This window comes from Aythya fuligula, chromosome W, assembly GCF_009819795.1.
Source record: "Aythya fuligula isolate bAytFul2 chromosome W, bAytFul2.pri, whole genome shotgun sequence".
NCBI classification, from domain to species: domain Eukaryota; kingdom Metazoa; phylum Chordata; class Aves; order Anseriformes; family Anatidae; genus Aythya; species Aythya fuligula.
This window is the reverse complement of record NC_045594.1, coordinates 11,336,813-11,361,416: the sequence shown is the minus strand read 5'-3', so window position 1 is coordinate 11,361,416 and position 24,604 is coordinate 11,336,813. Positions and strand designations below refer to the sequence as shown.

General features: G+C 44.9%; 1 protein-coding gene across 1 annotated transcript in view; it reads right to left on the bottom strand.

Moving 5' to 3' along the window:
- LOC116501425 (zinc finger SWIM domain-containing protein 6-like) overlaps positions 1–24,604 on the bottom strand; it is a 225,053-nt gene that overhangs the window by 27,753 nt on the left and 172,696 nt on the right. The window contains exons 11-13 of the mRNA XM_032206977.1: positions 12,762–12,919; positions 12,074–12,237; positions 7,861–7,942 (exon numbers count right to left, since the gene is read on the bottom strand). Of these exons, the coding sequence (XP_032062868.1) occupies positions 7,861–7,942; positions 12,074–12,237; positions 12,762–12,919 (404 nt within the window). The remainder of the gene's footprint in view (positions 1–7,860; positions 7,943–12,073; positions 12,238–12,761; positions 12,920–24,604) is intronic.

Here is a 24,604-nt window from a genome sequence, read left to right as displayed (position 1 = left end):
CCAACTCAGATGGAAACTGGAGTCTAACATATTTTGAAAGTGATATATAGAGAAACACTACATTGAACCTAGAAATAGTAAAAGAATTTACTAACTTTTTAGAAAAGGGGGGGCTGAGAGAGGGAGTTAGGAGAATCTTATCAAGTAGAGATAGAGCGCTGATGGCATTAAATTGGGATGCTACTTAGTGTCTTTGCTAACTATGGTGCATTGTGCAAATTAACTAAAGCAGGAAGCCTTGGGCCTGTTACCAAGGTCAGTCTCCTAATAAGAGTGTGAGCCTATCTTAAGAAACTGGTAGAAACCGGTCCTGCAGATGTACAAGAGCCAAGGAGCAACTGAGTCTGCGCAAAGACAAGAGGTCAGCTAGCGGTGATGAGGAAAAGTCATCAGTCCTCATCCCCACGACCCCTAACAACCACCACCAGAATACACTGTGCAAGCGCAGATGGGAGGAGTTTATGGAAATGACTCCTTGGAACTAATTTTAATAGGAAGCGGGGACAGGCTATGAATATGTATAGGCATATTGTGAAACTTCATGCATATGTAACTCTTTACTGCATATATCCAAGGCAAGTTGCTGCATCAGGTGTGCACGACTTTGGTGGGACTACCCCCGCCCCGTGCTGCCCAGCGCTGAATAAGCATACCTACTTTACAATCTTACGGATTGTGGAGTCCATTTTCCACAAGTCACTGTGTAATATACAATAAATGTTTGTTCATTGTTTTTTGTATTTTAAGGACAAGGAGTCTTGCTTGAAGAAATGGAGGTAGTAAAGGTCTCCTGCTGAGATAAGAAACTGTAAAATGCCTGAAATTCCTTTACTTAATGTAACAAGATAGGGCCCTTAAACCGGTAAGGGGGAGGGAGTTTCCTCCCCTTCTCCCCCCTTGCATCCTAGTTCCATCTTTTGTTTAAAGTCACTGTTGCAAAGCTCCTGTAACCATTCCTGATAAGCTGCTGAACCAGCATGATAATGTTCTGCCTTCCTGCTTCATGCTGGGTCAACATGACCTAGTGAGGAAAGGGAGTCGAGCCACACCGCAGAGGAAGACTACAGCCTTCATCTTCACGACCACCAGAGAGACTGGGGTGACCCCCTAGCAACAGTGCGCGCAGCTGCAGAACATACCTGAATGTGCTACGTAATCCCGGAATTACCAAGATATAAAAAGGGACCCTGGCGGGGGTGAGGTGCGTGCCGTTGGCGGAGCAGACTCCCCGGCCACCCAGCGCTGTTTTGCTTGCTGTTTGCTTACTCAATAAATTATTTTATATGATTAATACAATGCCCTCTAAACATTAATTAAGGGGCAACTTATAACAACTGCAGGCTCTGCCTGTGACTGCAACACTAGTTCAGATGATAGAGGCTTGTAACCGAGTGGGTTCTATCGAACATCATACCGAATCGCTGGTGTCCACTTCTGCAGCAGCACTAACCATCAGTCAGGACCCCAAGGGTCAGAAAAAATGCTGTCGGTGTGGAGACCCGAGCCACCTAGTCTCCGCATGTCCCTGGCGGGGACGAGGGGCGGCTCGCTCCCAGTCCCGCCCATTTTGTGTCCCAGATGTGGGAAAGGACGCCACTGGGCGAACCAACGCCGCACTAAATACAACGCGGAAGGGCAGCCTTTGCCGCCGCGGCGGGGAAACGGAAAGTGGAAAGCGGGGCGGGGCCGCGCGACGACACAAGCACCCCCGCCCCCCGGTCAAAGGAGGAACCTCCCACAAGGGAGGGCTCCAAACGTAATGATAACGCAGGGTCCAGCGCCACTTGCACCCCCGCTGTCACCTCCGGGCACCCGCCCGCTCCGCCGCCGGCTGCTGCGCTTCTCATTTTCGAGTGCCCGCCCGCCCGCACCGGGCGCTGCCATGTTCCGCCTGCTGCTGCGCCCGGGCCCACCGCCCCGCGGGCCCCCGCTCGCCGCAGCCCGCCGCCGCTGCTGCTCCCCCGCCACCCCCCTCCCTGGGCCGGCCTCCCCTCAGCCCGCCGGTCCCTCTGCTGGCGCTGCGGGCCGCCGCCGGCAGCTCGGCCAAGGGTGGATCCCCTGAAAAGGCAGCCACAGATCTCAGCAGTGAAAACAAGAAACTCAGTAAATCCTAGCAGCTGAAAAAAGTTTTCAAATAATATGGTGCTGTAGGGGTTTCATTCCGTGTTAGAATTTCATCAGTATCTCTAGGAATCTCCTACCTGGCCGTGTCAAGTGGTGTGGATATGACTGCAGTTCTCTTCAAACTTGGTTTCAGTGAATCATCGCTGCAGTTTAAAGGGGCTGCTGGTACAGGCACATTTCTGTTGGCATATGATATTCACAAATTGTTTGCTCCAATATGAATGAGCATTACTATAGTTTCTGTGCCATTTATTGTCCGATACTGCCGGAAGATTGCTTTCTTCAAACCTCCTACCCCAAATCCATGATAACTTACTATGTTTTTTTTTTTTCCTCGCCCAACGTGGGGCTCAAGGAATTTAAGATAAGCATGATAGTTGAGAGAAATAACGGGCAAAACATGGACTGGTTGTTGTTTTTTTTTTATGAATGTAATAGTTGTTAAGAATTTAAGAAAGCAGCAATTGTGAAGAATATGTTTCATATTAGTGTGGTGAAGGGACAAGGGGTGAGGTGTGTGTAAATTGTCCACCTCGTTGGTGTTGTGATGATGTTATGTTTATTTTGGTGTGTGGAATTCTTTTTCTTTTTGATGTAAGTGAAGTTTGTGAAGATTGTGATAATGTGATAATTGTAAAGTATGAGTATATTGTGATTATTCTTAAATATGCTTTTCACAGAGGCGAGGGGTGGAATGTAGTGGGTTTATTTGGCAAGCTTTTGGTAGCAGCGGGCCATAGGGGTGGCTTCTGTGAGAAGAATCTAGAAGCTGCCCCATGTTAGGTAAGGGCCCCACTGCTGACCAGAGCCGAGCCAATAAGCGATATTGTTTGCGCCTCTGTGAGAGCATATTTAAGACAGGAAAACAAAACAAAACAAAACAACAACAAAAACAAACAAGAAAAAATCATGCTGCATTTCACAGCGGCTGGGAGAGTGAGAGGAGTGAGGAACAGCCTTGCAGGCGCCAAGGTCAGTGAAGGAGGGCAGAAGGTGCTCCAGGCGCTGGAGCAGAAGTCCCCTGCGGCCTGTGGTGAGGACCATTGTGAAGCGGGCTGTCCCCATGCAGCCCATGGAGTACCACGGTGGAGCAGGGTTCTGCGCTGCAGCCCTGCTGCCACGGTTACCACCGTGGACACCCTCTCAGCAAGAACCAGAGGGAGTGCCGGAGTGGATGTCTCCACAGTAACAGACGCCACATTGTGGGGTACTCACGTTCATAAAATTCCATTGAACATCAAAGGACCAATTGGGAATGACTGTAGTGTATTGCTGCTAGGACGATCAAATACAACTTTGACCGGATTGTTTGTTTTGCTGGGGATAATTGATGCCAACTATAATGGACAAATCCAAACCATGACTTGAACACTGTCTCCACCATTGTCAATACCAAAGGGAACTAGAATTGCTCAATTGATTCTTTTCCGAGCAGTAGTCTGCAGGAGTTGGTTCAAGAACAACTCCAACAAGGACATATTGTTCCAACAAACAGCCCATGGAATTCACCAGTGTTTGTCATCAAGAAGAAGAGCAGGAAATGGAGATTACTGCATGATTTGTGACAAATCAACACAGTGATCGAGGACATGGGCTCCTTGCAGCTAGGATTACCCTCACCTACAATGATACCCCGTATTTGGGACATCGTTGTTATGGACTTGAAAGACTGTTTTTTTCACAATTCCTTTGCATCCTGACGACACTCCTCATTTTGCCTTCTTGGTACCAAAGATCATTAGGAAGGAGCTTATGGACTGCTATCATTGGACTGTGCTACCACAAGGCATGAAAAACTCCCCAACCATGTGCCAAACCTATGTCGCAAAAGCTATCCAACCAGTATGCCAATTCTTTCCAGAGATTTACATATACCACTACATGGACGATATTCTACTAGCTGGACCATCTAGTGATAAAGTCCAAGAGGCACTGCCTGCCTTAAAGCGTTACAGACAGCAGGACTCCAAATTGCACCTGAAAAGGTGCAGACCCAAGCACCTTGGAAGTATCTGGGGTGGAATATTTTACAGCAGAACATTGAACCACAGCAGATATCCATTAATGAAGATGTTAAGACACTGAACGATGTACAGAAATTACTAGGCAATATAAACTGGATTAGACTACAAAGTGGGATAGCCAATTCGATATTGGCGCCTCTCTTTGAGTTATTAAAGGGAGACACTGATATTAATGCCCCAAAGCGATGGACTGAGGAGGCTCATAAAGCATTGCAAATGGTTAATGAAAGAATCTCAGCACAGCAATGCCATCGCCATAGTGAGAACCTCCCCCTTCAATTATATATTTGTAATCAGGAACAACAACCAGTGGCTATTATTGGGCAATGGGACCCCTCCCATAAGGACCCCTTAGTGGTCCTGGAATGTGTCTTTTTACCCCATCAACCCTCAAAAACTATTGCAACACAAGTGGAAATGTTCGCTGTCCTAATAAAGAAAGGACATGAGAGAATAGTTGAATTAGCGGGAGAAGAGCCCGATATGATTAGAATTCCCGTAGTAAAAGACTATTTCACCTGGTGCTTGCAGGATAGTTTAGAGCTCCAAATAGCATTGACGGGATTCGACGGACAGGTTGATACCCACCTCATAAAATGTTCTCCTTTTATAATAATATAAAAACTGAAGAGTGGCCATTGTGCCAACGGCAACCAGTGGATGGGCGGATGATGGTCTTTACAGATGAGTCCAGAAAAACAGGCAAAGCTGTAGTAACTTGGGAAGAAGGTGGAAAGTGGCAACACCAGATTGAGCGGATCCAAGGTTCCCCACAGATAGTTGAATTACATGCTATTACAATAGCTTTTAAGCACTGGCCAACAGTACCTTTGAATATTGTATCGGACTTGCAATATGCTGTAGGTGTCGCTCAGTGCACTGAGAGGACACATTTGAGACACATCCCAAAGGAAAACTGGTTTCTAAAATTTAAAGAGCTGTTATTTTTGGTAGAGCAGCGAGCACACCCATATTGTATTATTCACATGCAGAGCCACACCATGTATTTCTGCAGAGAGTAATGCACGTGCTGACCAGCTAACTAATATGACCCTGACTGCCCCTGTGCCTGAGGTGCTGGAGCAAGCACGGTTATCCCATGCCTTTTTCCATCAATCCGCCAAAGTCTTGGCGAAACAATTTGCTATATCAATCACTAACACCAAATTGATTGTCCAAACATGTCCTGACTGTCAACAACATGTTTCGACCCCGTCTTTAATGCTAAACCATAGAGGTCTATGGTCTTTACAGTTATGGCAAACCGACGTAATGCATATTCCACAATTTGGTCGCTTGAAATATGCTCACGTATCAGTAGATACTTTCTCTCATGCTATTTGGGCGACGGCTGCAGCAGGTGGAACTAATCGCCATGTCCAGGCTCACTTCTGTGTTGCTTTCGCAATGCTGGCCATCCAAAAGGAAATAAAAACTGACAATGGCCCCGCCTATACTAGTCACTCCCTTCAAACCTTTTTTCAAACTTGGGGTATCCGACACATCACAGGCATTCCTCATTCCCCCACGGGTCAAACCATTGTTGAGCACACACATTGCACCTTGAAAGCACTGCTAAATAAACAAAAAGGGGGAGACACCCAGGAAACACCACAGAACAGGTTGGGAAAGGCACTTTACATAATGAATCACCTATCATTACCTTTTCCTCATGAAGAGGTACTGCCCATAGTAAAACATTACAGAAGTATGAATTCTGCGCTGTCACAGGTGCCACAATCAGAGCAGGCCTTAGTATTGGTAATAATTTGAAATACAGGCCTTTAGGAGTGACCCCAGCCTCTAATAACTTGGGGTCGAGGGTATGCTTGTGTCTCTTCAGGTCACGGACCAAGATGGGTACCAGCAAAGGTAGTAAGGCCATGGCTGGTCTCCTCACAATTGCTGCTGTCATCGGTTATTGCCAGCCCTGGGTCTCCATCCAACCATGCCACAACATCTGGGTCACTCTCGCCAACATGACAGGACAAGAAGCGATGTGCCTGTCCCAGGCTAATGCTAATGACCCGTTTACAACATGTTTGGTGGGGATCCCAGCAGATAACAAAGATTGGACTATCTACTTGCTGCAAGCGCCCCTAGAGACGCAGGAATTAGATATCCTGGGATGTGTAACAGCAACAGCATGTGTAAGGTTTAATTCCTCGGGCAAAAACCAAACCATGAAACAAATTGTCAATGCCTCAGTTGCTCACAATGCATCTCTTTGGTGTAATTATACAAAACTATAATAGCATCATTCCTTGCGCCAGGACCTGCTCTGCTCGGCTGTGGGATCGACTGTGGAGCAGATGCCCCTAGGTGCACCCCAAGCATTTTCCTCGGAGGGGTCTCCTCTCTCAGCCGCTCACCACAGGAGTAGACAAGGACCTCCTGAAGCCGCGGACAAGTTATTTTAAGTGATATTTTCTTGTGGTATGAATGAGAAGTGCAAGAGGCCACTTTGCGTAATTGTGATTGTGCTGTGTGAGTGAGACGCAGCATCACTGCGAAGCAACATCCCTAGCGCTTAGTGGCCTGTTGACTGATGTAGAGTCTAGCAGGCACGCTACTTTACAATTGTAATTCTGCTTGTGATTTTTACCCTGTTGCTTATTGTACCTTGCTTATTGCAATGTCTGTGGTGCTTGACAGAAAAATCTACAGAAAGCATTTGGTTGGTTGAAAATAAAAGGGGGAATTGTGGGAAAGGAATTTGCAGGTGGCTTTGTGCTGTTTCACACGTCCCTGAATTACAGATAATGAGGAAATAAGCAGTAGAAACAAAAACTTGAGCAAGGCTGAGATAAATTAACTTGGCTACAATGTTAAAGATGAGCTTTGCGTAGTGGCCAATTGCTGGCTGGCTTGAGGCGCATGTTTGAGGGTCTCTAACTAATTGTATGACAGATTTGGGCGCGTGGACAGCACATGGGGTTATGGGGAAAGTATATGTAGTGGAGAAAAAAAGGGCAATAAAGGCCTTCTGTTCAAGAGCCATCAGGAGTCTGTGTCCTTCATCTCTTCACTTTGCTTTTTTGTTTTGTTTTGTTTTGTTTTTTTCACCTTGTGTGGTTAAATGATGGGTATATTACTATTTGGTTTGCTTTTCAGCACAGAGAGGCCTGCATAATGTCATAGGCACATAAGAAAGCTGTATTACACTCTAAGCTTAGATTTCTCTAGGGGCTTAAAAAAAGATAAGAACCTCTCTACGAGATCCTGCCTCCTACATGGTGGGAGGCGTTCTTAGTATTTCATTCACCGGTTTTCTGTTTCCTCTTCCCCACAGCTGACCAGATAGCTGTCACACCTGCAACCCAAATCTGGCTTTTCAGAGCAAGCAAAGTTGTAACACAATGCAACAGTCCATAACCACAAGTCTTTTCTCTGCTGCAACCTCAAACCTAGACACAACGTGTAGGGGAGAAGGGGAAATCTGTGATATTTCCCATAAGGTTATGCACCCCTCTACCTTGCAGGGGAAGGAAGTCACGCCGCATTACTCAACTGTTGTCTCACTTGACTTGTGCCTATTCTATCATGTGCTCAAGCACATTACTACAATTAACATCTTCTATATGAAAGATTTTTATAGATCAACAGGAAGTGGGAGACATTTGCGGAGCTTGGGTACTGATAAGCAAGATCAAGACATCTAAGATTAACTCATGAAAAGGCAGGAACCCTCGAGTAGCATCTCAGAACATACCTACTTCTGTTGCACATGTTACCAACCACCTCACCATTTCCCGCCGTCGCCAATTCAGTGTTGACAGTGTCATCCGCATCACCTTTTAAAATGACACAAACAAAATACAAATTAATCCTAATGCAAAACCATGGCAATATACCAAGAATTAGGGATTTAAGTTACTCAGATACACTGGGGTTCAAAATGGCAGCCTCTTGCCCTCTCCATTCTCTGCTACCTCTTGTCAGCTGATACATAAAAAAGATTTGAAAAATACTGCTCAGCTATGTTTAGCTATCATATTCCAGCTGTAGGTCCTTCTTACAAAGACTTTGTTTCATTGGGAAAAAAAAAACACAAAAACAAAAAAAAAAACACAAAGCAAAACAAAACAAAAAACAACAAAGCAAAACCTTACCAATGATTCAAATTAAATTATATTGTGCCTCCTCCCTCTATGATGGGAGCTTTTAAAGTGAAAACATGTCTACTCTTGTTAGGCAAACTAACCCATCCAATTTTTTCCCTACATCTGCATCTCTTTTCATTGACTTCTACAATACAGACTGTCTGTTTATTCTACAGTGATATATATACAATTCCAGATATATCCAGATATTATTTAAATGCCTATAGTGATGACTTCTCTATCTAAACAGAGACCCTGCAAAGAAGCTCCATCATAAAAACATCAGAAACCCAGAAAAAGGATTTTTTAAAGCTTTGATTTTAGTGCCCATATTTTATATCACTTGCAGTTATTGCCTATGTTGTTTAACCAAATCTGGGCAAATATGTTTATTCAGGAAAAAAAAAAAAAAAAAAAAAAACCTGCACAGAAATTGCATGGAAAGCTGGAAAGCTTGCTTCAGTATTTGGACAGACTCCACAGATATCTAGGTAAAGAAAGCAAGTAGTCTTCCCTTTACAATATTGGTGATCCTACCATGGCATTACTACTTGTAGCAGTGAAATAAAAAGCATAATAGGTCAAACATAAAGCTCTCAGTGATGAACTATACTTATTAAAGATGTAAAATGCACTCACAAAACAGATTGTAGACAGCAGCACTTGTAAGAGGGTTTTCAACTCATATGCCCTCCCAATTCTAAGAAGACTTCAAAGTGGCATGTAGCTCTCTGTCATACCAGCTACTCCTGCCACCTCCTTTAGTTCTAAGTTGTATATAGGATAATTAAGAAGATGGACAAACTACTGAGCATGAATAAACAGACAACCTTTAAGAAGTGTAGTTATAAATAACCACTAGTGATTTCACACTGGCCTCCAAGTATTCCCACCTTGGGAGCTTGGTGACTAGTTATTACAGGATAAGAAATTTGCTGCCTTTGTTGGCCTCAAATGTTGTGGTATCAGGTTGACTAAACAATAATTTAACTGCTAGACCAGAGAATAGTGTTTTGAAAGAAAGCAAATTGATCTGTAAGGAGCAACTCAACATATTTTTAAATATGAAAACATGGCTAGCGCAGAGCATAGGAAAAGCCTTTGCTTGAAGTCTTTCTGGAAGAAAAATGGGATGCCCCATTCCTGGCGGTGTTCAAGACCAGGTTGGATAAGGCCCTGGGCAACCTGATCTAGTGGGTGGCGTCCCTGCCCATGGCAGGGGGGTTAGAACTAGATGATCTTTGAGGTCCCTTTCCACCCCAGCCATTCTATGATTCTATGAAAAACAGGCATCCCTAAGTCAAAATTCTTCAGAATGCAATTATCTATCCTGTTCTCTCCATCAAAGTGAAGGAGTCTAGGTGACTTCCTTTACTGATGTACACAAAATTGAAGGCTAACATTCTTCCAATATCCAAGATGAATTTTCAGATTCCCCCAACTAGAGTGAACCTAAGAGAAAGTACAGGTTTATGGACTAAGTTCTGCTACTGATGGGGGAGGGAAGCTTAAAAAAAAAAAAAAAGGTATGAATGATGACTTCTCTGAAGACCTTTGCTGATGACTTTCCTCCCTGTGGTGATCTGTAAAAGGACCAAGTCACAACAGCCTTCAGCAAGCATAGTGGACATAACAATAACTCCAATGTAGACAGTCCTAACTTGAGAGCAAAACAGAATACCATATCTAGTTCCTTGACCTGGAAAAGTTTCTTGACTTGAAGAATCTGGTCCTTTCTATTTGATTAAACTGACAGACTGAGAACACTAAGAGAGGAGCCCTTTACTGATGATTAAACAAACAAACAAACAAACAAAACAACACAAGGATTTCAAATAAAACGTATCCATGTCTTGATTAAGGAGGAACTGAAGTTAATTTATACCATAACCCATGTAGCCATAGAAGTATTTCACTTCTGCTCAATACATTTTGGAGATACTTCTTAAAAAGAGTTTCAGATCTGTCCAAGACCTATCCAAGATCTGTGCTATCAGTTGAAGAGAGCTTCTCAACAGGTCAATAAGTCTGAAAATGTCGAGACCCCTGTGAATGATGTAGCTTATCTGAAAGCCAAGGTCTCTCCACTGGGAATAAACCTGACTTTGTCCTGATGGATTTTTATAAGAGTTTCTTAATCTAGAAGAATAGAAGCTCTCTCTACCCATAAGAGATACAAGAAATGGCCAACCATTAGATCCCACAGCAATGCAAAACCTCTTTGGCATACATGTTGGAAGAAGGTTTATTTATCTATTTACAGGTTTTCATGGAAAGGACACCAAATATGCATTGTGTTCACCTGCACTGTTTTGCTCAGAAGTTCTGCCAGCAGTACCTGTTTGCATTCATGCAGTGATACTTGCATTGGCATAACATATAATAGACAAATGGACGAATAAGAAGGCCCTCCTGCACCTGCAGATCTTATAGCATCTGTGCCAGTAAGGTTCTGAAGAACAGAATACACCTGAGATGTTCCATGCCCATTTGGCCATGTTGATGACCTCTTTCCACAGCTAATTTAAATGCCTTCCCTCTGCTGAGTCACAAAACATTCACTGGTATCAGAAATAGGGAGAAAGAACCCAGGAGTCCATATATTACTCCCAAATCTAGAACAATATAAGAGGCTTTTCTGCCATAGAAATCCCAGTTGTGAAATTGTTGAGAATTTTTGTTGTTGAAATTGTCTTGAGACAGAAGAGTAGACAATTTCTACATCAGTTTACTCCAAACCCTGGATTTAGGAGATACAAGTTCATGATATTTCTTTCACTAGATCTCACTGAAGACATTCTGATGACATCATCAACACCACAGGGGTATCCATGAATACAGTGACTTCCAAAGCGTACTGCTAGCACTGAATGATGCTTGATGAATGCTTGAGGTAACTCACAGGTCAAAGTTCTTTCTCTCTCAATTAAGCATTTAAGGCAGAAACATGCCAAGACGTGAAAAAAAAGAAGCAGATTTCCACAGCAACCTTAAGGATAAGAAAGGCTAACAAAACATACAGATCTCAGCTTTCTGATTAAAGAATTTAGCTTCTAAAAGTCTAGTAGTAAATGGTTTCCTGATCTTTGCATGTTTTTTTCTGAAAAAATTCCCTGAAGAGGGATGAAGAGGTTTATTTTTGTTGAAATTAAGTGTATAAACTCTAAGATTCCTCAGTGTAAGGCAATATTACTTCAGATACCTAAAACTTAGCTGTCTCCTTTTAGCTTGTAAAGTCTCTCCTAAGAGCCTTAAAAGTGATCTGAAGCTCTTATACACCTCAGACCATCTGATGCAGATGACCATCTCAAAGCATGTGGAGTGCAGGATTTGATGAAGTGCATGCTGCTGTTAGCATAGTCTGCCTTAGAAACAAGATATTATGGTTAACTTTGTGTTTCTCTAGTAATTCAGCAAGCACCAAATCTCCTTTGGGTAAAAAGGAAAAGGAAAGATGGGAGGAATAGTAAGAAGCCCCTCAAGGCCATGCAAAAAATCTAGCACATTTCTGGCCAGAAGGATAATTTGCTCTCTGGCCACCCCTACATATACTCCTGGAGCTATTGAATTGGTCTTCTGTCACTCCTGAACACAAGAATGCCCTGCAGCCACCCACTTCCAGCTCTTTCCACCCAAATAGCACAAAAGGGCTGAGAAGACCCTTGCTCTGTGTTTACCAGTCAACTGAGCTTTACATCAGCAAACAGAATCTAAAAACTGAGCCCAAGATGGTATGTCCCTCAGTGACTTAAAGAACTGTACCCATCAACACAGGGTCAAATTCCTGTCTTCTGCTGTAGTAATAATGAACAAGGGAAATACCTGAAGGCCCAACTCCAGAGAAACTTTCAGAAGAGTGATGTCTGGCAAGCTTTCCATGAGTGTTGCTATTTTAAATGCATCCTGGGCAAGTTTGAAGATGTGTGATGAGGAGTGGATATTTTTCTGGATGGATTGTAACACTGTTTCCAGCCTCCTAACATCACCTACAAAATGTAAACAGAATCAACAAAACAGAACTAGCTCCCAAAATATCCAGAGATACATTATAATTGAGCAGGCCATTGATGCAGCAATAATATGATGTTTCAGTCCTACACATTTTGTTTTTATAAGCTTTCCATAACTAAATCACATGAACAAAAGATATAAGGCAGCACAAACTCCTCTAGTGTCTGATGGTGTTAGTGCAGTACATGCCAAAAAGTCATCCTGTTTTGTGAATTTTAGAAGTGATTTGTCCACTCCTGAGTCTTGCAGTCTACATAGTGTGTCAGAAGAACAAAAAGTTGTCTCATCATACTCAAATCAAGCCTATCTGGCTACCATCTAGCTAGCTTAACTACTTTGATAGAAGATTAAGTGACAGGTTTGTCAGTTCAGTGTGTTCCCATTTCAAGCTCCTGTCAGATTATAATTTGGATTCCTAAACACAAGTTTTAAAATCTGTCTACTCCTTGTAATATTAAAAGCATAAATTTATGTGAATACGAAACTGACTGCACTGTACCTTTGGCTGCTGTTAGCATGGTTGATGCCAGCTCACACTGCTGGGATTCGATGTGACTTAGGGTGAACCAGCGGGGATACCGGTTTGGAACAACTGATGCAATGTGATGCGGGCGAGACATGTCTCCTGAAGGAGCCATAGATTCCATTACTAGCAACCTGAAATAAGGAGGAAATCCTTTTTCATTAAATCATTATTGCATTAGGTTACTCATGAGCAAAACCGAAGCCGCAAGAACACTTGACCTTGTTTATGAAATGTGCCTTTTTGAATATAGAAAGATATTGGAAAATCACTTCTTTTCTTGGGGAATCTGAAAAGACCAATTCCCAAACTCGTTTAAATCAGCAGGCATCTGCAGGAATTCACAGGACAATTAAGCCATCCATTATCCAAGGCAGCTGAGACTTTCTGCATCATCCATAGATCTGAAACTTTTTTCCCTGCCTTTTTTCATTCTTTGAACCACAGAGCTCAGGAAGGAAAATGGAGTAGTTCTCCATCATATTGAGACCATGTAAATATTTCCCCATATTACTGCATGCTCAACTTCAACTTCCTTCACTTGAAAATTATTAGCAAAGTATGGGAGATGCATTTTCAAGAAGTCATTTGGATTTTGATCTTACAATAAATTCATACAAATCGAAAAGGGCATTTTACTGTTCATCCATGAACTACTTTTTAAAGTCCTTAAAATCTAGCCTACCAACATTGTATAATGTACCTTAATTTAGTGTTAGTGTCCCAAACAGCAGTGACAGAGGAAGTTGCCTTAAAAGTTACTTTTCAGACTCCATTCTCTAATCCTGAAGCAAAAATTTGAGTGTGTCAATCTACAACAGTCTTATCCACCAAGGAGTATTCACACTTAGAAAACCCAAATTATTGTGTTTGTTGTTGACTACTAAGAATAGAAGTGATGGCCAGTAACAGAGACTCAACTGATTGACCTTCTTCTACCCAAAACCAATACAATAGATACAAGATAAATGCCAACAGGAAAAGTAAGAGTGGCTGAACAAAAATAGGCACTCACAACCCTCTAGCAAGTTACAGTTCAAAAAAGTGAAGACTTATCTGCTTGTATGCTCCTATATTGAAGGCTTCCTAATGATTCACTCCTGTAACATGCTGTCGTGGTTCCGCTCGAGTGGGCAGCCGAGCTCCACCACAGCCGCTCTCTCACTCCCCCTCCTCAAAGAGGAATGGGGAGAAAATATGTGAAAAGGGGGTCAAGGGTTGAGATAAGGATGAGAAAATCACGCAATAATTATTGTAACGGGCAAAACAGACTCAGCATAAGAAGATAGTAAGATTTATTGCCTATTACTAACAAGCGAGAGAAGTGAGAAACAAAGGAAAAAGCAAACCAAAAGCACCTTCCCCCCCATCCACCCTCTTCCACCTCCTCCCCCCGAGCGGCGCAGGGGAACGGGGGAATGGGGGTTATGGTCAGTCTACAGCACTTCTTCTCTGCCGCTCCTTCTCGGTCACTCTCGTTCCCTGTGCTGTGGGGTCCCACCCAAAGGATGCAGTCCTTGATGAACTGATCCGGCGTGGGCTTCCCACAGGCAGCAGCTCATCCAGAACTGCTCCAGATATGGGTCCGTACCACGGGGTCCATCCCTCAGGAGAAAACTGCTCCAACCTGGCTCCCCTACGGGCAGCAGCTCCTGCCAGGTCACCTGCTCCTGTGTGGGCTCCTCTCCACGGGCTACAGGTCCGGCCCGGAATCTGCTCCGGCAGGGGTCTTCCACAGGCGGCAGCCTCCGTGGTCTCCTCCACGGGCTGCAGCATGGAACCCTGCTCCACCGTGGTACTCCATGGGCTGCAGGGGGACATCCTGCTTCACCATGGTCCTCACCACAGGCCGCAGGGGACTTCTGCTCCGGGGCCTGGAGCACCTCTCCCCCTCCCTCTACACTGACCTTGGCACCTGCAAGGCTGTTCACTCACTCCCGGCTGCTGTCTGGCGCAGCATTTTTTTTTCCCTGTCTTAAATATGCTCTCACAGAGGTGCAAAACAACATTGCTTATTGGCTCAGATCTGGAAAACAATGGGGCCCTTCCCAAATATGGGGCAGCTTCTAGATCTTTCTCACAGAAACCACCCCTATGGCTCCCTGCTACCAAAACCTTGCCACGTAAACCCACTGCACATGCCAACTACCCCTTGTCTGTGTCCTCTTTCTTGATATCTGATAAAGAAACCATGAACGTATTTATGTGTGCTTGCACATGATTTGAACCTCAGTAAAGCGTCATCCACAGACAATTTCTTGAAGTTCTGAACTACTTCATAATGACTAGCTGATACCTCCATTCTGGAACACCCATCTCTATTGTGAAGTATTTTAGAGACAAAAAGAAAACACCCTTATGGAGTAAGATGCAGAAAAGCAACAGTTCAGAGATCCTACTTAAGGATATACAACAGTTCATATGGACACAGCCAGGCAAGGTCTAAATTAACTACCTCAAACACTAGTGCAAGTGAATCATAGATGTGTGTGACTTCTCAGAGTTTTCTGAATGCTATTTTGACTCTCTCAGCTGGACCAACTATAAAATGACCAGCAGCTTGGCTAGTTTACTTCTACAGGTACTGTAGTTTAAGTTATATCTTCAGAACAGATACATTTGTAAGCTATTCTTTTTCATCTATACATACTCTATATAATTATTTCTCAAATATAATATCTGACATTCTCTTAGTACATGTACACAACTTACTCCAAACTGACACTTGATCAAATTGTTCAGTCACATCATTTTATGGATCAGTACATAGTTTAGGACTCTGTTGCATTACGGAGTGTAGTCAATTAACCGTTATGGGTTCAGTCAGGTTCAGGGTACTGAACTATCACATTTACGGATTCACTAATAATGTAGCACACTCTCACTCTAGTTGTGTTCGATGAGAACTATCATGGCGAGGAACAATGCAATTAAGTGCAATCTATTACACCAACAGGTACACAGGTTCTTTGGATTGCCGGCAATAAATTCACTGTCTGCAAAAGCAAGCTAGCATGCATAAAATGCACAGGTACACAGTCTGGCTATTGACGCATTAAAAAGGCACAAAGACTAGAGATTTCTAAGTTTCCTGGGGAGGCACTTGATATAACCAGAAGTCACGGTGGTGTCTTCCTCCCTCACTGGGACATTTTTGGGTAAGATTTGAACACTTGGTTATACCAGTAAGACTGATGATTCTGAACATCAATTGATTTCTTTGAGACCTTTAGTTAAAACTGAGACCACTGTTGATGATGAAGATGAAATCCTCACTACTGTGCGAACAATCCCATGGTCACCAGCAGAGTTGATAAGAATACAGGAGAAGTTCTCAAGGCAGTCAGGAGACTCGGAAGTCGAGTATGTGTGGCGAGTTTCTCTTGAAGGAGGAGACCAAATTACGTTGAATGAGGAAGAAGCAAGAGGTTTTGGGGGACCAGGAGTATTTTTAACTACCACACCAGGAGACCATAATTACTCTATAACTGAACGAGCTGTATACTGGGCAGGGGATATAGATCCCCAGGAGAGAGGGGAACCACTGGAAATTAGAGCCACAAACTATTCTGACCTGGCTGTAGCAGTACAGAAAGCAGCCTGCATTCAGGCGATATGTGAAAGATATGAATTCAGGAAATCCCCGCTGTTACCTCCTATCAACCCAGCTCAATTAACCCCTCTTATCTGTGGCCTACAAGATATAGATATTAGTTCATTCAGTACTAAGCCCCCAGATCACTCCCGGTGAGTTTGCCAAATCCATACTGAAAACCCCAGATACCCAAATTCAAAGAGAGATTGAAACTTAATAAGGAACGGGGTGAGTTGTGGTGTAAGGCCCTAGCTTTGGGTGCACCCTGACCATTCTTGTGTTGTGCCTCTACGGAGGACCTCTACATTAGTCTGATCTCTGGGTAAGAAAAATATTCCAGCTGGGAAGAATTGCCTAACCAGAAAACCCCCGACCCATAAGGAAAGTGCACCTTCTGCACCGAGCCTAATTGACGAGGAGGAAGCTCAGCAAAAAAAAACTATCCCTGGGAAGGCAGTGAGCCACCCTGCTCGGCAGGTATTAGCAATTCAATGGCTCTCTAATGAACACTCTGGCCCCATTCCTGTTGGACCCTGAAAAATATTGGTAAACTTTCTCATTGACACCAGGGCCCAAATGTTGTTAATTACACGAGACAGCACAAACCCTGGGCATAAGACCTGGTCGACGCAGGGTTAAATTCACGGGAATCAACAGTGTGGAAAAACAATGCCCCACCACAAAAATTTCACTCTGGCTGCCAGAGGAACAGAAATTAACCAGGGTAGAAGTATTAGTTGTTGCTGCATATACTAATATTTTAGGATTTGACATACTGCATGGGCAAATGTGGAAAATCCCAGATGGGACTGTGTGGAGTTTCATGACATATCAAGTGGATTCAGGCACAGTGAGACTGAGTCTGTTACAAACATCCATATCCTTCCCCCCTGCTAAAATCACTAATGTTTGGCAACATCCGTCGCCAGCAGCAGCACTTATGGGGATTGACGGTGTGGTAACAGAATTGGAAGAAAGAGGCATTATTAAAAGGACTCATTCACTCATTAAGGGCTATTGTTATGGGGGGCTCCCTCCTAAAAGGGACAGAGGGACCGATATGCCGACCGGACCCAACCCGCAGAGAAGTCTGTTGCCTCCCTGGGGCTCGGGTGAGAGACTTTGCCAAGAAAGTCAAGCGCCTGGTATGGCCCACTGACTACTACCCGCTACTGGTCTTTCAGGCTGGTAGCGATGAAGTAGCAACGAGAAGTCCGAAGGCGATCAAAAGAGACTTTAGGGATTTGGGGCGACTACTTAGAGGATCAGGGGCGCAGGTGGTGTTTGCCTCTGTCCTTCCGATAGGGGGGATCGAAGCTGAAAGGCGTGCTGTTCACATAAACTCGTGGCTTCGAGACTGGTGTGACCGGCAGAATTTCGGTTTCTTTGATCACGGGAAGGTCTATGCTACACCGGGCCTGATGGCACCGGATGGGATGCGCCTCTCTCGGAGAGGGGTAAGGATCTTTGGTCAGGAGTTGGCAGGGCTGATAGATAGGGCTTTAAACTAGAGTCGAAGGGGGAAGGGGCTAAAACCAGGCACGCCGGCGAAGACCTAAGGGATGGTACGCTAGAATCAGAGGGGCTGTGTGCCAGTGAGGTCCTTCGGTCAGATCCACAAGGTGCTGAGTGTATGGAGACGCACTTGAAGTGCTTTTACACGAATGCACGCAGTATGAGGAATAAAATGGATGAGCTAGAAGTCCTGGCCCAGTCCCGCAACTACGACATCATCGGCATAAGCGAAACCTGGTGGGATGAGTCCTGTGACTGGGGTGTTGCGATAGATGGTTACAGGCTCTTCAGGAGGGACAGGCAGGGTAGGCGAGGTGGTGGGGTGGCGATGTATGTGAAGCAGGGGCTGGACTGTGTGGAACTTCAGGTTGGCGATGGCAAAGTTGAGAGCCTCTGGGTAAGGATCAAGGGACGAACGAATAAAGGGGATGTCGTTGTGGGAGTCTATTACAGACCGCCTGGCCAGGACGATAGCGCCAATAAATTATTCTTTGCAGAACTAAGAGAGGCCTCGAGATTAACTCCCCTTGTCCTTATGGGGGACTTCAACTTGCCGGACGTTAACTGGGAGTGCCACACGGCTGACACGAGCAAGTCCAGGAGGTTCATGAAGCACCTAGATGATAACTTCTTGGTGCAGGTGCTAACGGAGCCAACTAGGGAAGGTGCCCTCCTAGACCTGTTGCTAGAAAACAGAGAGGGTCTGGTGGGAGATGTGGTGATTGGTGGCTGCCTCGGTCATAGCGACCATGAAGTGGTTGAGTTCAAAATTTATGGTGACAGAAGGAAAAGTGCCACCAAAACCTCATCCCTAGATATGGGGAAAGCGGACTTCAGGCTGCTCAGGGAACTAGTCAGTAAGGTCCCCTGGGAAACTGCTCTTGAAGGCCTCGATGTCCACCAGTGCTGGTCACTCTTTAAGCGATGCCTCCTAGAAGCACAAGATCAGGCAATTCCTAAATATCGCAAGTCAGGCAGGCGGGGCAGGAGGCCGGCGTGGCTGACCAGGAACGTTCTAATGGAGATTAGGCGGAAACAGAGAGTGTTTCGCTACTGGAAGGAGGGCCAGGTGTCATGGAAAGAATACAGGGATGCTGTTCGTGTTTGTAGGGAGAAAGTTCGAGTGGCCAAAGCACAGCTAGAGTTGAAGCTGGCTGTGTCTGTGAGAGAAAATAAAAAGGGTTTTTTTAGATATGTGAATGGAAAAAGGAGAACTAAAGAATACATAGGGCCGCTCCTTGATAGGGAAGGTCTCCTCACAGACAATGACATAGGCAAAGCAGAGACGCTTAATGCCTTCTTTGCCTCTGTCTTCAATGCCGATGATGGGCTTCGGGACCCAGGGTGCCCTGAGCTGGAGGACCGGGACGGTGGGGATGACAAACTCCCAACTGACCCTGAACGTGTGTGGGATTTGCTACTCCACCTGGATCCCTACAAGTCCATGGGTCCGGATGGGATTCATCCCCGGGTGCTGAAAGAGCTGGCGGACGTCATCGCGGAACCTCTTTCAATTATTTTTCAACGATCCTGGGAATTTGGAGAGGTCCCGGTAGACTGGAAGCTGGCAAATGTTGTGCCGATTTTCAAGAAGGGTCAGAAAGAAGACCCTAGCAATTACAGGCCTGTCAGTCTCACGTCAGTGCCTGGTAAAATCATGGAGAAGTTGGTTCTCGAACTTATTGAGGCGCACCTGGGGGACAAAGCAGTCATTGGTCCCAGCCAGCATGGGTTTGTGAAGGGTAGGTCCTGCCTAACTAATCTGATTTCCTTTTATGATAAGATCACCCGTATGGTGGACCAAGGGAAACCAGCTGATGTGATTTTTTTGGACTTCAGCAAGGCTTTTGACACGGTTTCCCATAGGATCCTACTGGACAAAATGTCCACCATACAGCTAAATAAAAACATCATACGATGGGTGAGCAATTGGCTAACGGGCAGGGCCCAAAGGGTTATGGTAAATGGGGCTGCGTCAGGCTGGCGGGCGGTCACCAGTGGGGTCCCTCAAGGCTCCATTTTAGGGCCGGTACTTTTCAATATTTTTATAAACGATCTGGATGTAGGAATAGAAGGTATTTTGAGCAAGTTTGCTGATGACACCAAACTTGGAGGAGTTGTGGACTCAAATGAGGGTGTAAAGGCCTTGCAGAGGGATCTGGACAGGTTGGAGAGCTGGGCGATCACCAACCGCATGAAGTTCAATAAGAGCAAGTGCCGGGTCCTGCACCTGGGACGGGGAAACCCTGGCTGCACGTACAGACTGGGCGATGAGACGCTGGAGAGCAGCCTAGAAGAGAGGGATCTGGGGGTCGTGGTAGACAGCAAGTTGAATATGAGCCAGCAGTGTGCCCTGGCAGCCAGGAGGGCCAATCGTATCCTGGGGTGCATCAAGCACGGCATCGCTAGTAGGTCAAGGGAGGTGATTGTCCCGCTCTACTCTGCGCTGGTGCGGCCTCACCTCGAGTACTGTGTGCAGTTCTGGGCACCACAGTATAAAAAGGACATGAAACTGTTGGAGAGTGTCCAGAGGAGGGCTACAAAGATGGTGAAAGTCCTTGAGGGGAAGACGTATGAAGAACGGCTGAGGTCACTGGGCCTGTTCAGCCTGGAGAAGAGGAGGCTGAGGGGAGACCTCATCACAGTCTACAACTTCCTCGTAAGGGGGTGTCGAGAGGCAGGAGACCTTTTCTCCATTAACACTAGTGACAGGACCCGCGGGAACAGGGTTAAGCTGAGGCAGGGGAAATTTAGGCTTGATGTCAGGAGGGGGTTCTTCACAGAGAGGGTGGTTGCACACTGGAACAGGCTCCCCAGGGAAGTGGTCACTGCACCGAGCCTGTCTGAATTTAAGAAGAGATTGGACTGTGCACTTAGTCACATGGTCTGAACTTTTGGGTAGACCTGTGCGGTGTCAAGAGTTGGACTTGATGATCCTTAAGGGTCCCTTCCAACTCAGGATATTCTATGATTCTATGATTCTACCTTACAATTCACCGGTGTGGCCCATAAAGAAACCAACCGGGCAACAGCGTTTTACAGTGGATTACAGACAGTTGAATGCTAACACTGCACCTTTGACTGCCGCAGTTCCAAACATGGCAGAATGGCAGAGATACTGAAAGCCTTCTGTGCGTCAACCAATACAATCACCCCAAATGTTTATTATATACGAGAAGAACATCCTACAGGATTTTATACTGGACAACCTGTGCTGGTGAAAATGCCTCAGATTGGAACAGCAGCAATGGTGTTAACTACCCCCAAAAATCCCTAGACTTGGGAAGTCAAAGATTTTTATCTCACCCTTTTTCTAACCCTGATGGTTGAATACAACTGAGCATATATTCTTTCCTTTTGTGTTCACAGGAATCGTGACTGAACTGCTTTTGGACAGCTGGAGAATCACAAATCAGCAGTTTGGATTGATAATTCTATGCTTTACCCTGACCTTAATGCAATCCCTTTTGGTTCATAGCCAAAAAGACCCAAAATGGCCGTGGTCCCAAGTCCAAGTTAAATACGCTGGATTATGGGAACACGTGCTATCAGGGAAAACTTAAACTTAGCTACTGTGGTTGTACATGGAGCTGAGGTGTTTCATTGTGACATCTCATAATGACCCTTGGAACCATGCATTGTCACAGTATAGTGCAAGTGGTGCAAGTGTTGGAACACTGCAAAATATAAATTACCTAAATCTCTCTACTTTAGTTTATAATGGAAAAAAAAAAAAAAAAAAAAAAAAAAAGATATTTTAAAAAGATTAATGGAGTTGGAATGATTCACTTTGAATGACTGAACTTCAAGCCACTTCAGGCCAGACAAATCAGTTGCCAAATAACTAATGGGTCTACTTACAATAGGCTGACTGAAATTAAGACAATTTATGCTGATTCTTCCAGACCACAAAATTATAGTACCGGTTGTAGCAAAATAACTGAACCAAATTCTATTTGCTGGCACAATTTTACTTTCACCAAATGTCCTGGTTTCAGTTAGAACAGAGTTAATTTTCTTCCTAGTAGCTGGTAGAATGCTATGTTTTTTGCTTAGGATGAGAAGAGTGCTGATAACACCCCGATGTTTTAATTGTTGCAGAGCAGTACTTATACTAAGCCAAGGACATCTCAGCTTCTTGCTCTGTCCTGCCAACAGGCAGGCTGGGGGTGCAGTAAGAGCTGGGAGGGGACAGACCCAGGACAGGTGACCCAAACTAGCCAAAGGGGTATTCCATACCATCTGACGTCATGCTAAACAATATATAGGGGTGGCTAGCCGGGGGGAGGGGGCCAGACTGCTCGGGGTTAGGCTGGGCATCGGTCAGCGGGTGGTGAGCAATTGCATTGTGCATCACTTGTTTGTACATATTAGTAGTAGTACTATTATCATCATTGTATTATTATTATTATTATTGTTATTATTATTATTGTTATTATTATTTTCCTGTCTTATTAAACTGTCTTTATCTCAACTCATGGGCTTCACTTTCCATTTCTCTCCCCTGTCCCAGAGAGGGAGGGGGGAGGGTGAGCAAACGGCTGCGTGGTGTTTAGCTGCCGGCCGGGTTTAAACCACGACACCAAACCTATAATTGTGTACTGTCTTTGGGGTTACAGAGGCACTGAATTGCTATTCAAATTTATAATTGGTACAGTGACATCCACGTCGATTGTAAAGGACAAGAAGCTTCTGCTCCCACAGATATTTGAAAATGTACCAACTCGGACACTCCCATTGGTCTAACTCCTTCCATCTTCAACAACCAGAAAATGAGAAGCAATATGCCCTGTTCATTGATGGGTCCTGTCGTATTGTGGGAAAGCATCGGAGATGGAAGGCTGCTGTATGGAGTCCTACACAACGAGTTGCAGAAGCTGCTGAGGGAGAAGGTGAATTGAGTCAATTTGCAGGAGTGAAAGCCATTCAGCTGGATTTAGATATTGCTGAACGAAAAAAGTGACCAGTTCTCTATCTCTACACTGATTCATGGATGGTAACAAATGCCCTGTGGGGGTGATTACAGCAATGGAAGCAGAGCAACTGGCAGTACAGGGGCAAACCCATCTGGACCGCTGCATTGTGGCAAGATATTGCTGCTCGGGTAGAGAACCTGGTTGTAAAGGTACGCCACGTAGATGCTCATGTGCCCAAGAATCAGGCTGCTGAAGAACATCAAAACAACCAGCAGGTGGATCAAGTTGCTAAGATTGAAGTGGCTCAGGTGGACCTGGACTGGCAACATAAAGGTGAATTATTTATAGCCCGATGGGCCCATGACACCTCAGGCCATCAAGGCAGGGATGTAACATGCAGATGTGCTTGTGATCAAGGGGTGGACCTGAGCATGGACACTATTGCACACGTTATTCATGATTGTGAAACATGTGGTGCAATCAAGCAAGCCAAACGGTCAAAGCCTCTTTGGTATGGAGGACAACGGCTGAAATATAAATATGGAGAGGCCTGGCAGATTGATTCCATCACACTCCCTCAAATCCGCAACGGCAAGCGCCATGTACTTACAATGGTGGAAGCAACCACTGGATGGCAGGAAACATATCCACTGCCCGGAACACTATTCTGGGCCTTGAAAAGCAAGTCTTATGGCGACATGGCACCCCAGAAAGAATAGAGTCAGGCAATGGGACTCATTTCCGAAACAACCTTATAGACACTTGGGCCAAAGAACATGGTATTGAGTGAGTGTATCACATCCCCTATCATGCACCAGCCTCCGGGAAAGTTGAGCGATACAATGGACTGTTAAAGACTACGCTGAAAGCAATGGGTGCTGGGACATTCAAGCATTGGGATACGCACTTGGCAAAGGCCACCTGGTTAGTCAATACTAGGGGATCTGCTAACCGAGCTGGACCTGCCCAATCAAACCTGTTACGTACTGTAGAAGAGGATAAAGTTCCTGTAGTGCATGTAAGAAACATGCTGGGTAAAACAGTCTGGGCTACCCCTGCCTCAGGAAAAGGCAAACCCATTCCTGGGATTGCTTTTGCTCAGGGACCTGGACGTACTTGGTGGGTAATGCAAAAGAAAGGGGAGGTCCGGTGTGTACCTCAGGGGGATTTAATACTGGGTGAGAACAGCTCATGAGGTGAATTGTATTATTTGAATTACTATATAATTCTGTATGTCATCACTACCATGATTGCTATATACCATAGATGAAAAATGGTGATTAAATAGAATGTCTTGGAAAGGGTGGAACCTGAGCATGACATAAATGGTATGGAATAAGGGGTGGATATATGTCCTGGTTTCAATTAGGATAGAGTTAATTTTCCTCCTAGTAGCTGGTAGGGTGCTATGTTTTGGATTAGGATGAGAAGAGTGCTGATAACATGCTGATGTTTTAATTGTTGCAGAGCAGTGCTTACACCAAGTCAAGGACTTTTCAGTTTCTTGCTCTGTCCTGTCAGCAGGTAGGCTAGGGGTGCAGCAGGAGCTGGGAGGGGACAGACCCATGACAGCTGACCCAAACTAGCCAAAGGGGTATTCCATACCGTCTGACGTCATGCTAAACAATATATAGGGGTGGCTAGCTGGGGTGGGGGGGCCAGCTGCTCGGGGATAGGATGGGCATCGGTCAGCGGATGGTGAGCAATTGCATTGTGCATCACTTGTTTGTACACATTATTATTATTATTATTGTTGTTGTTGTTATTGTCATTGTCATTGTCATTGTCATTAT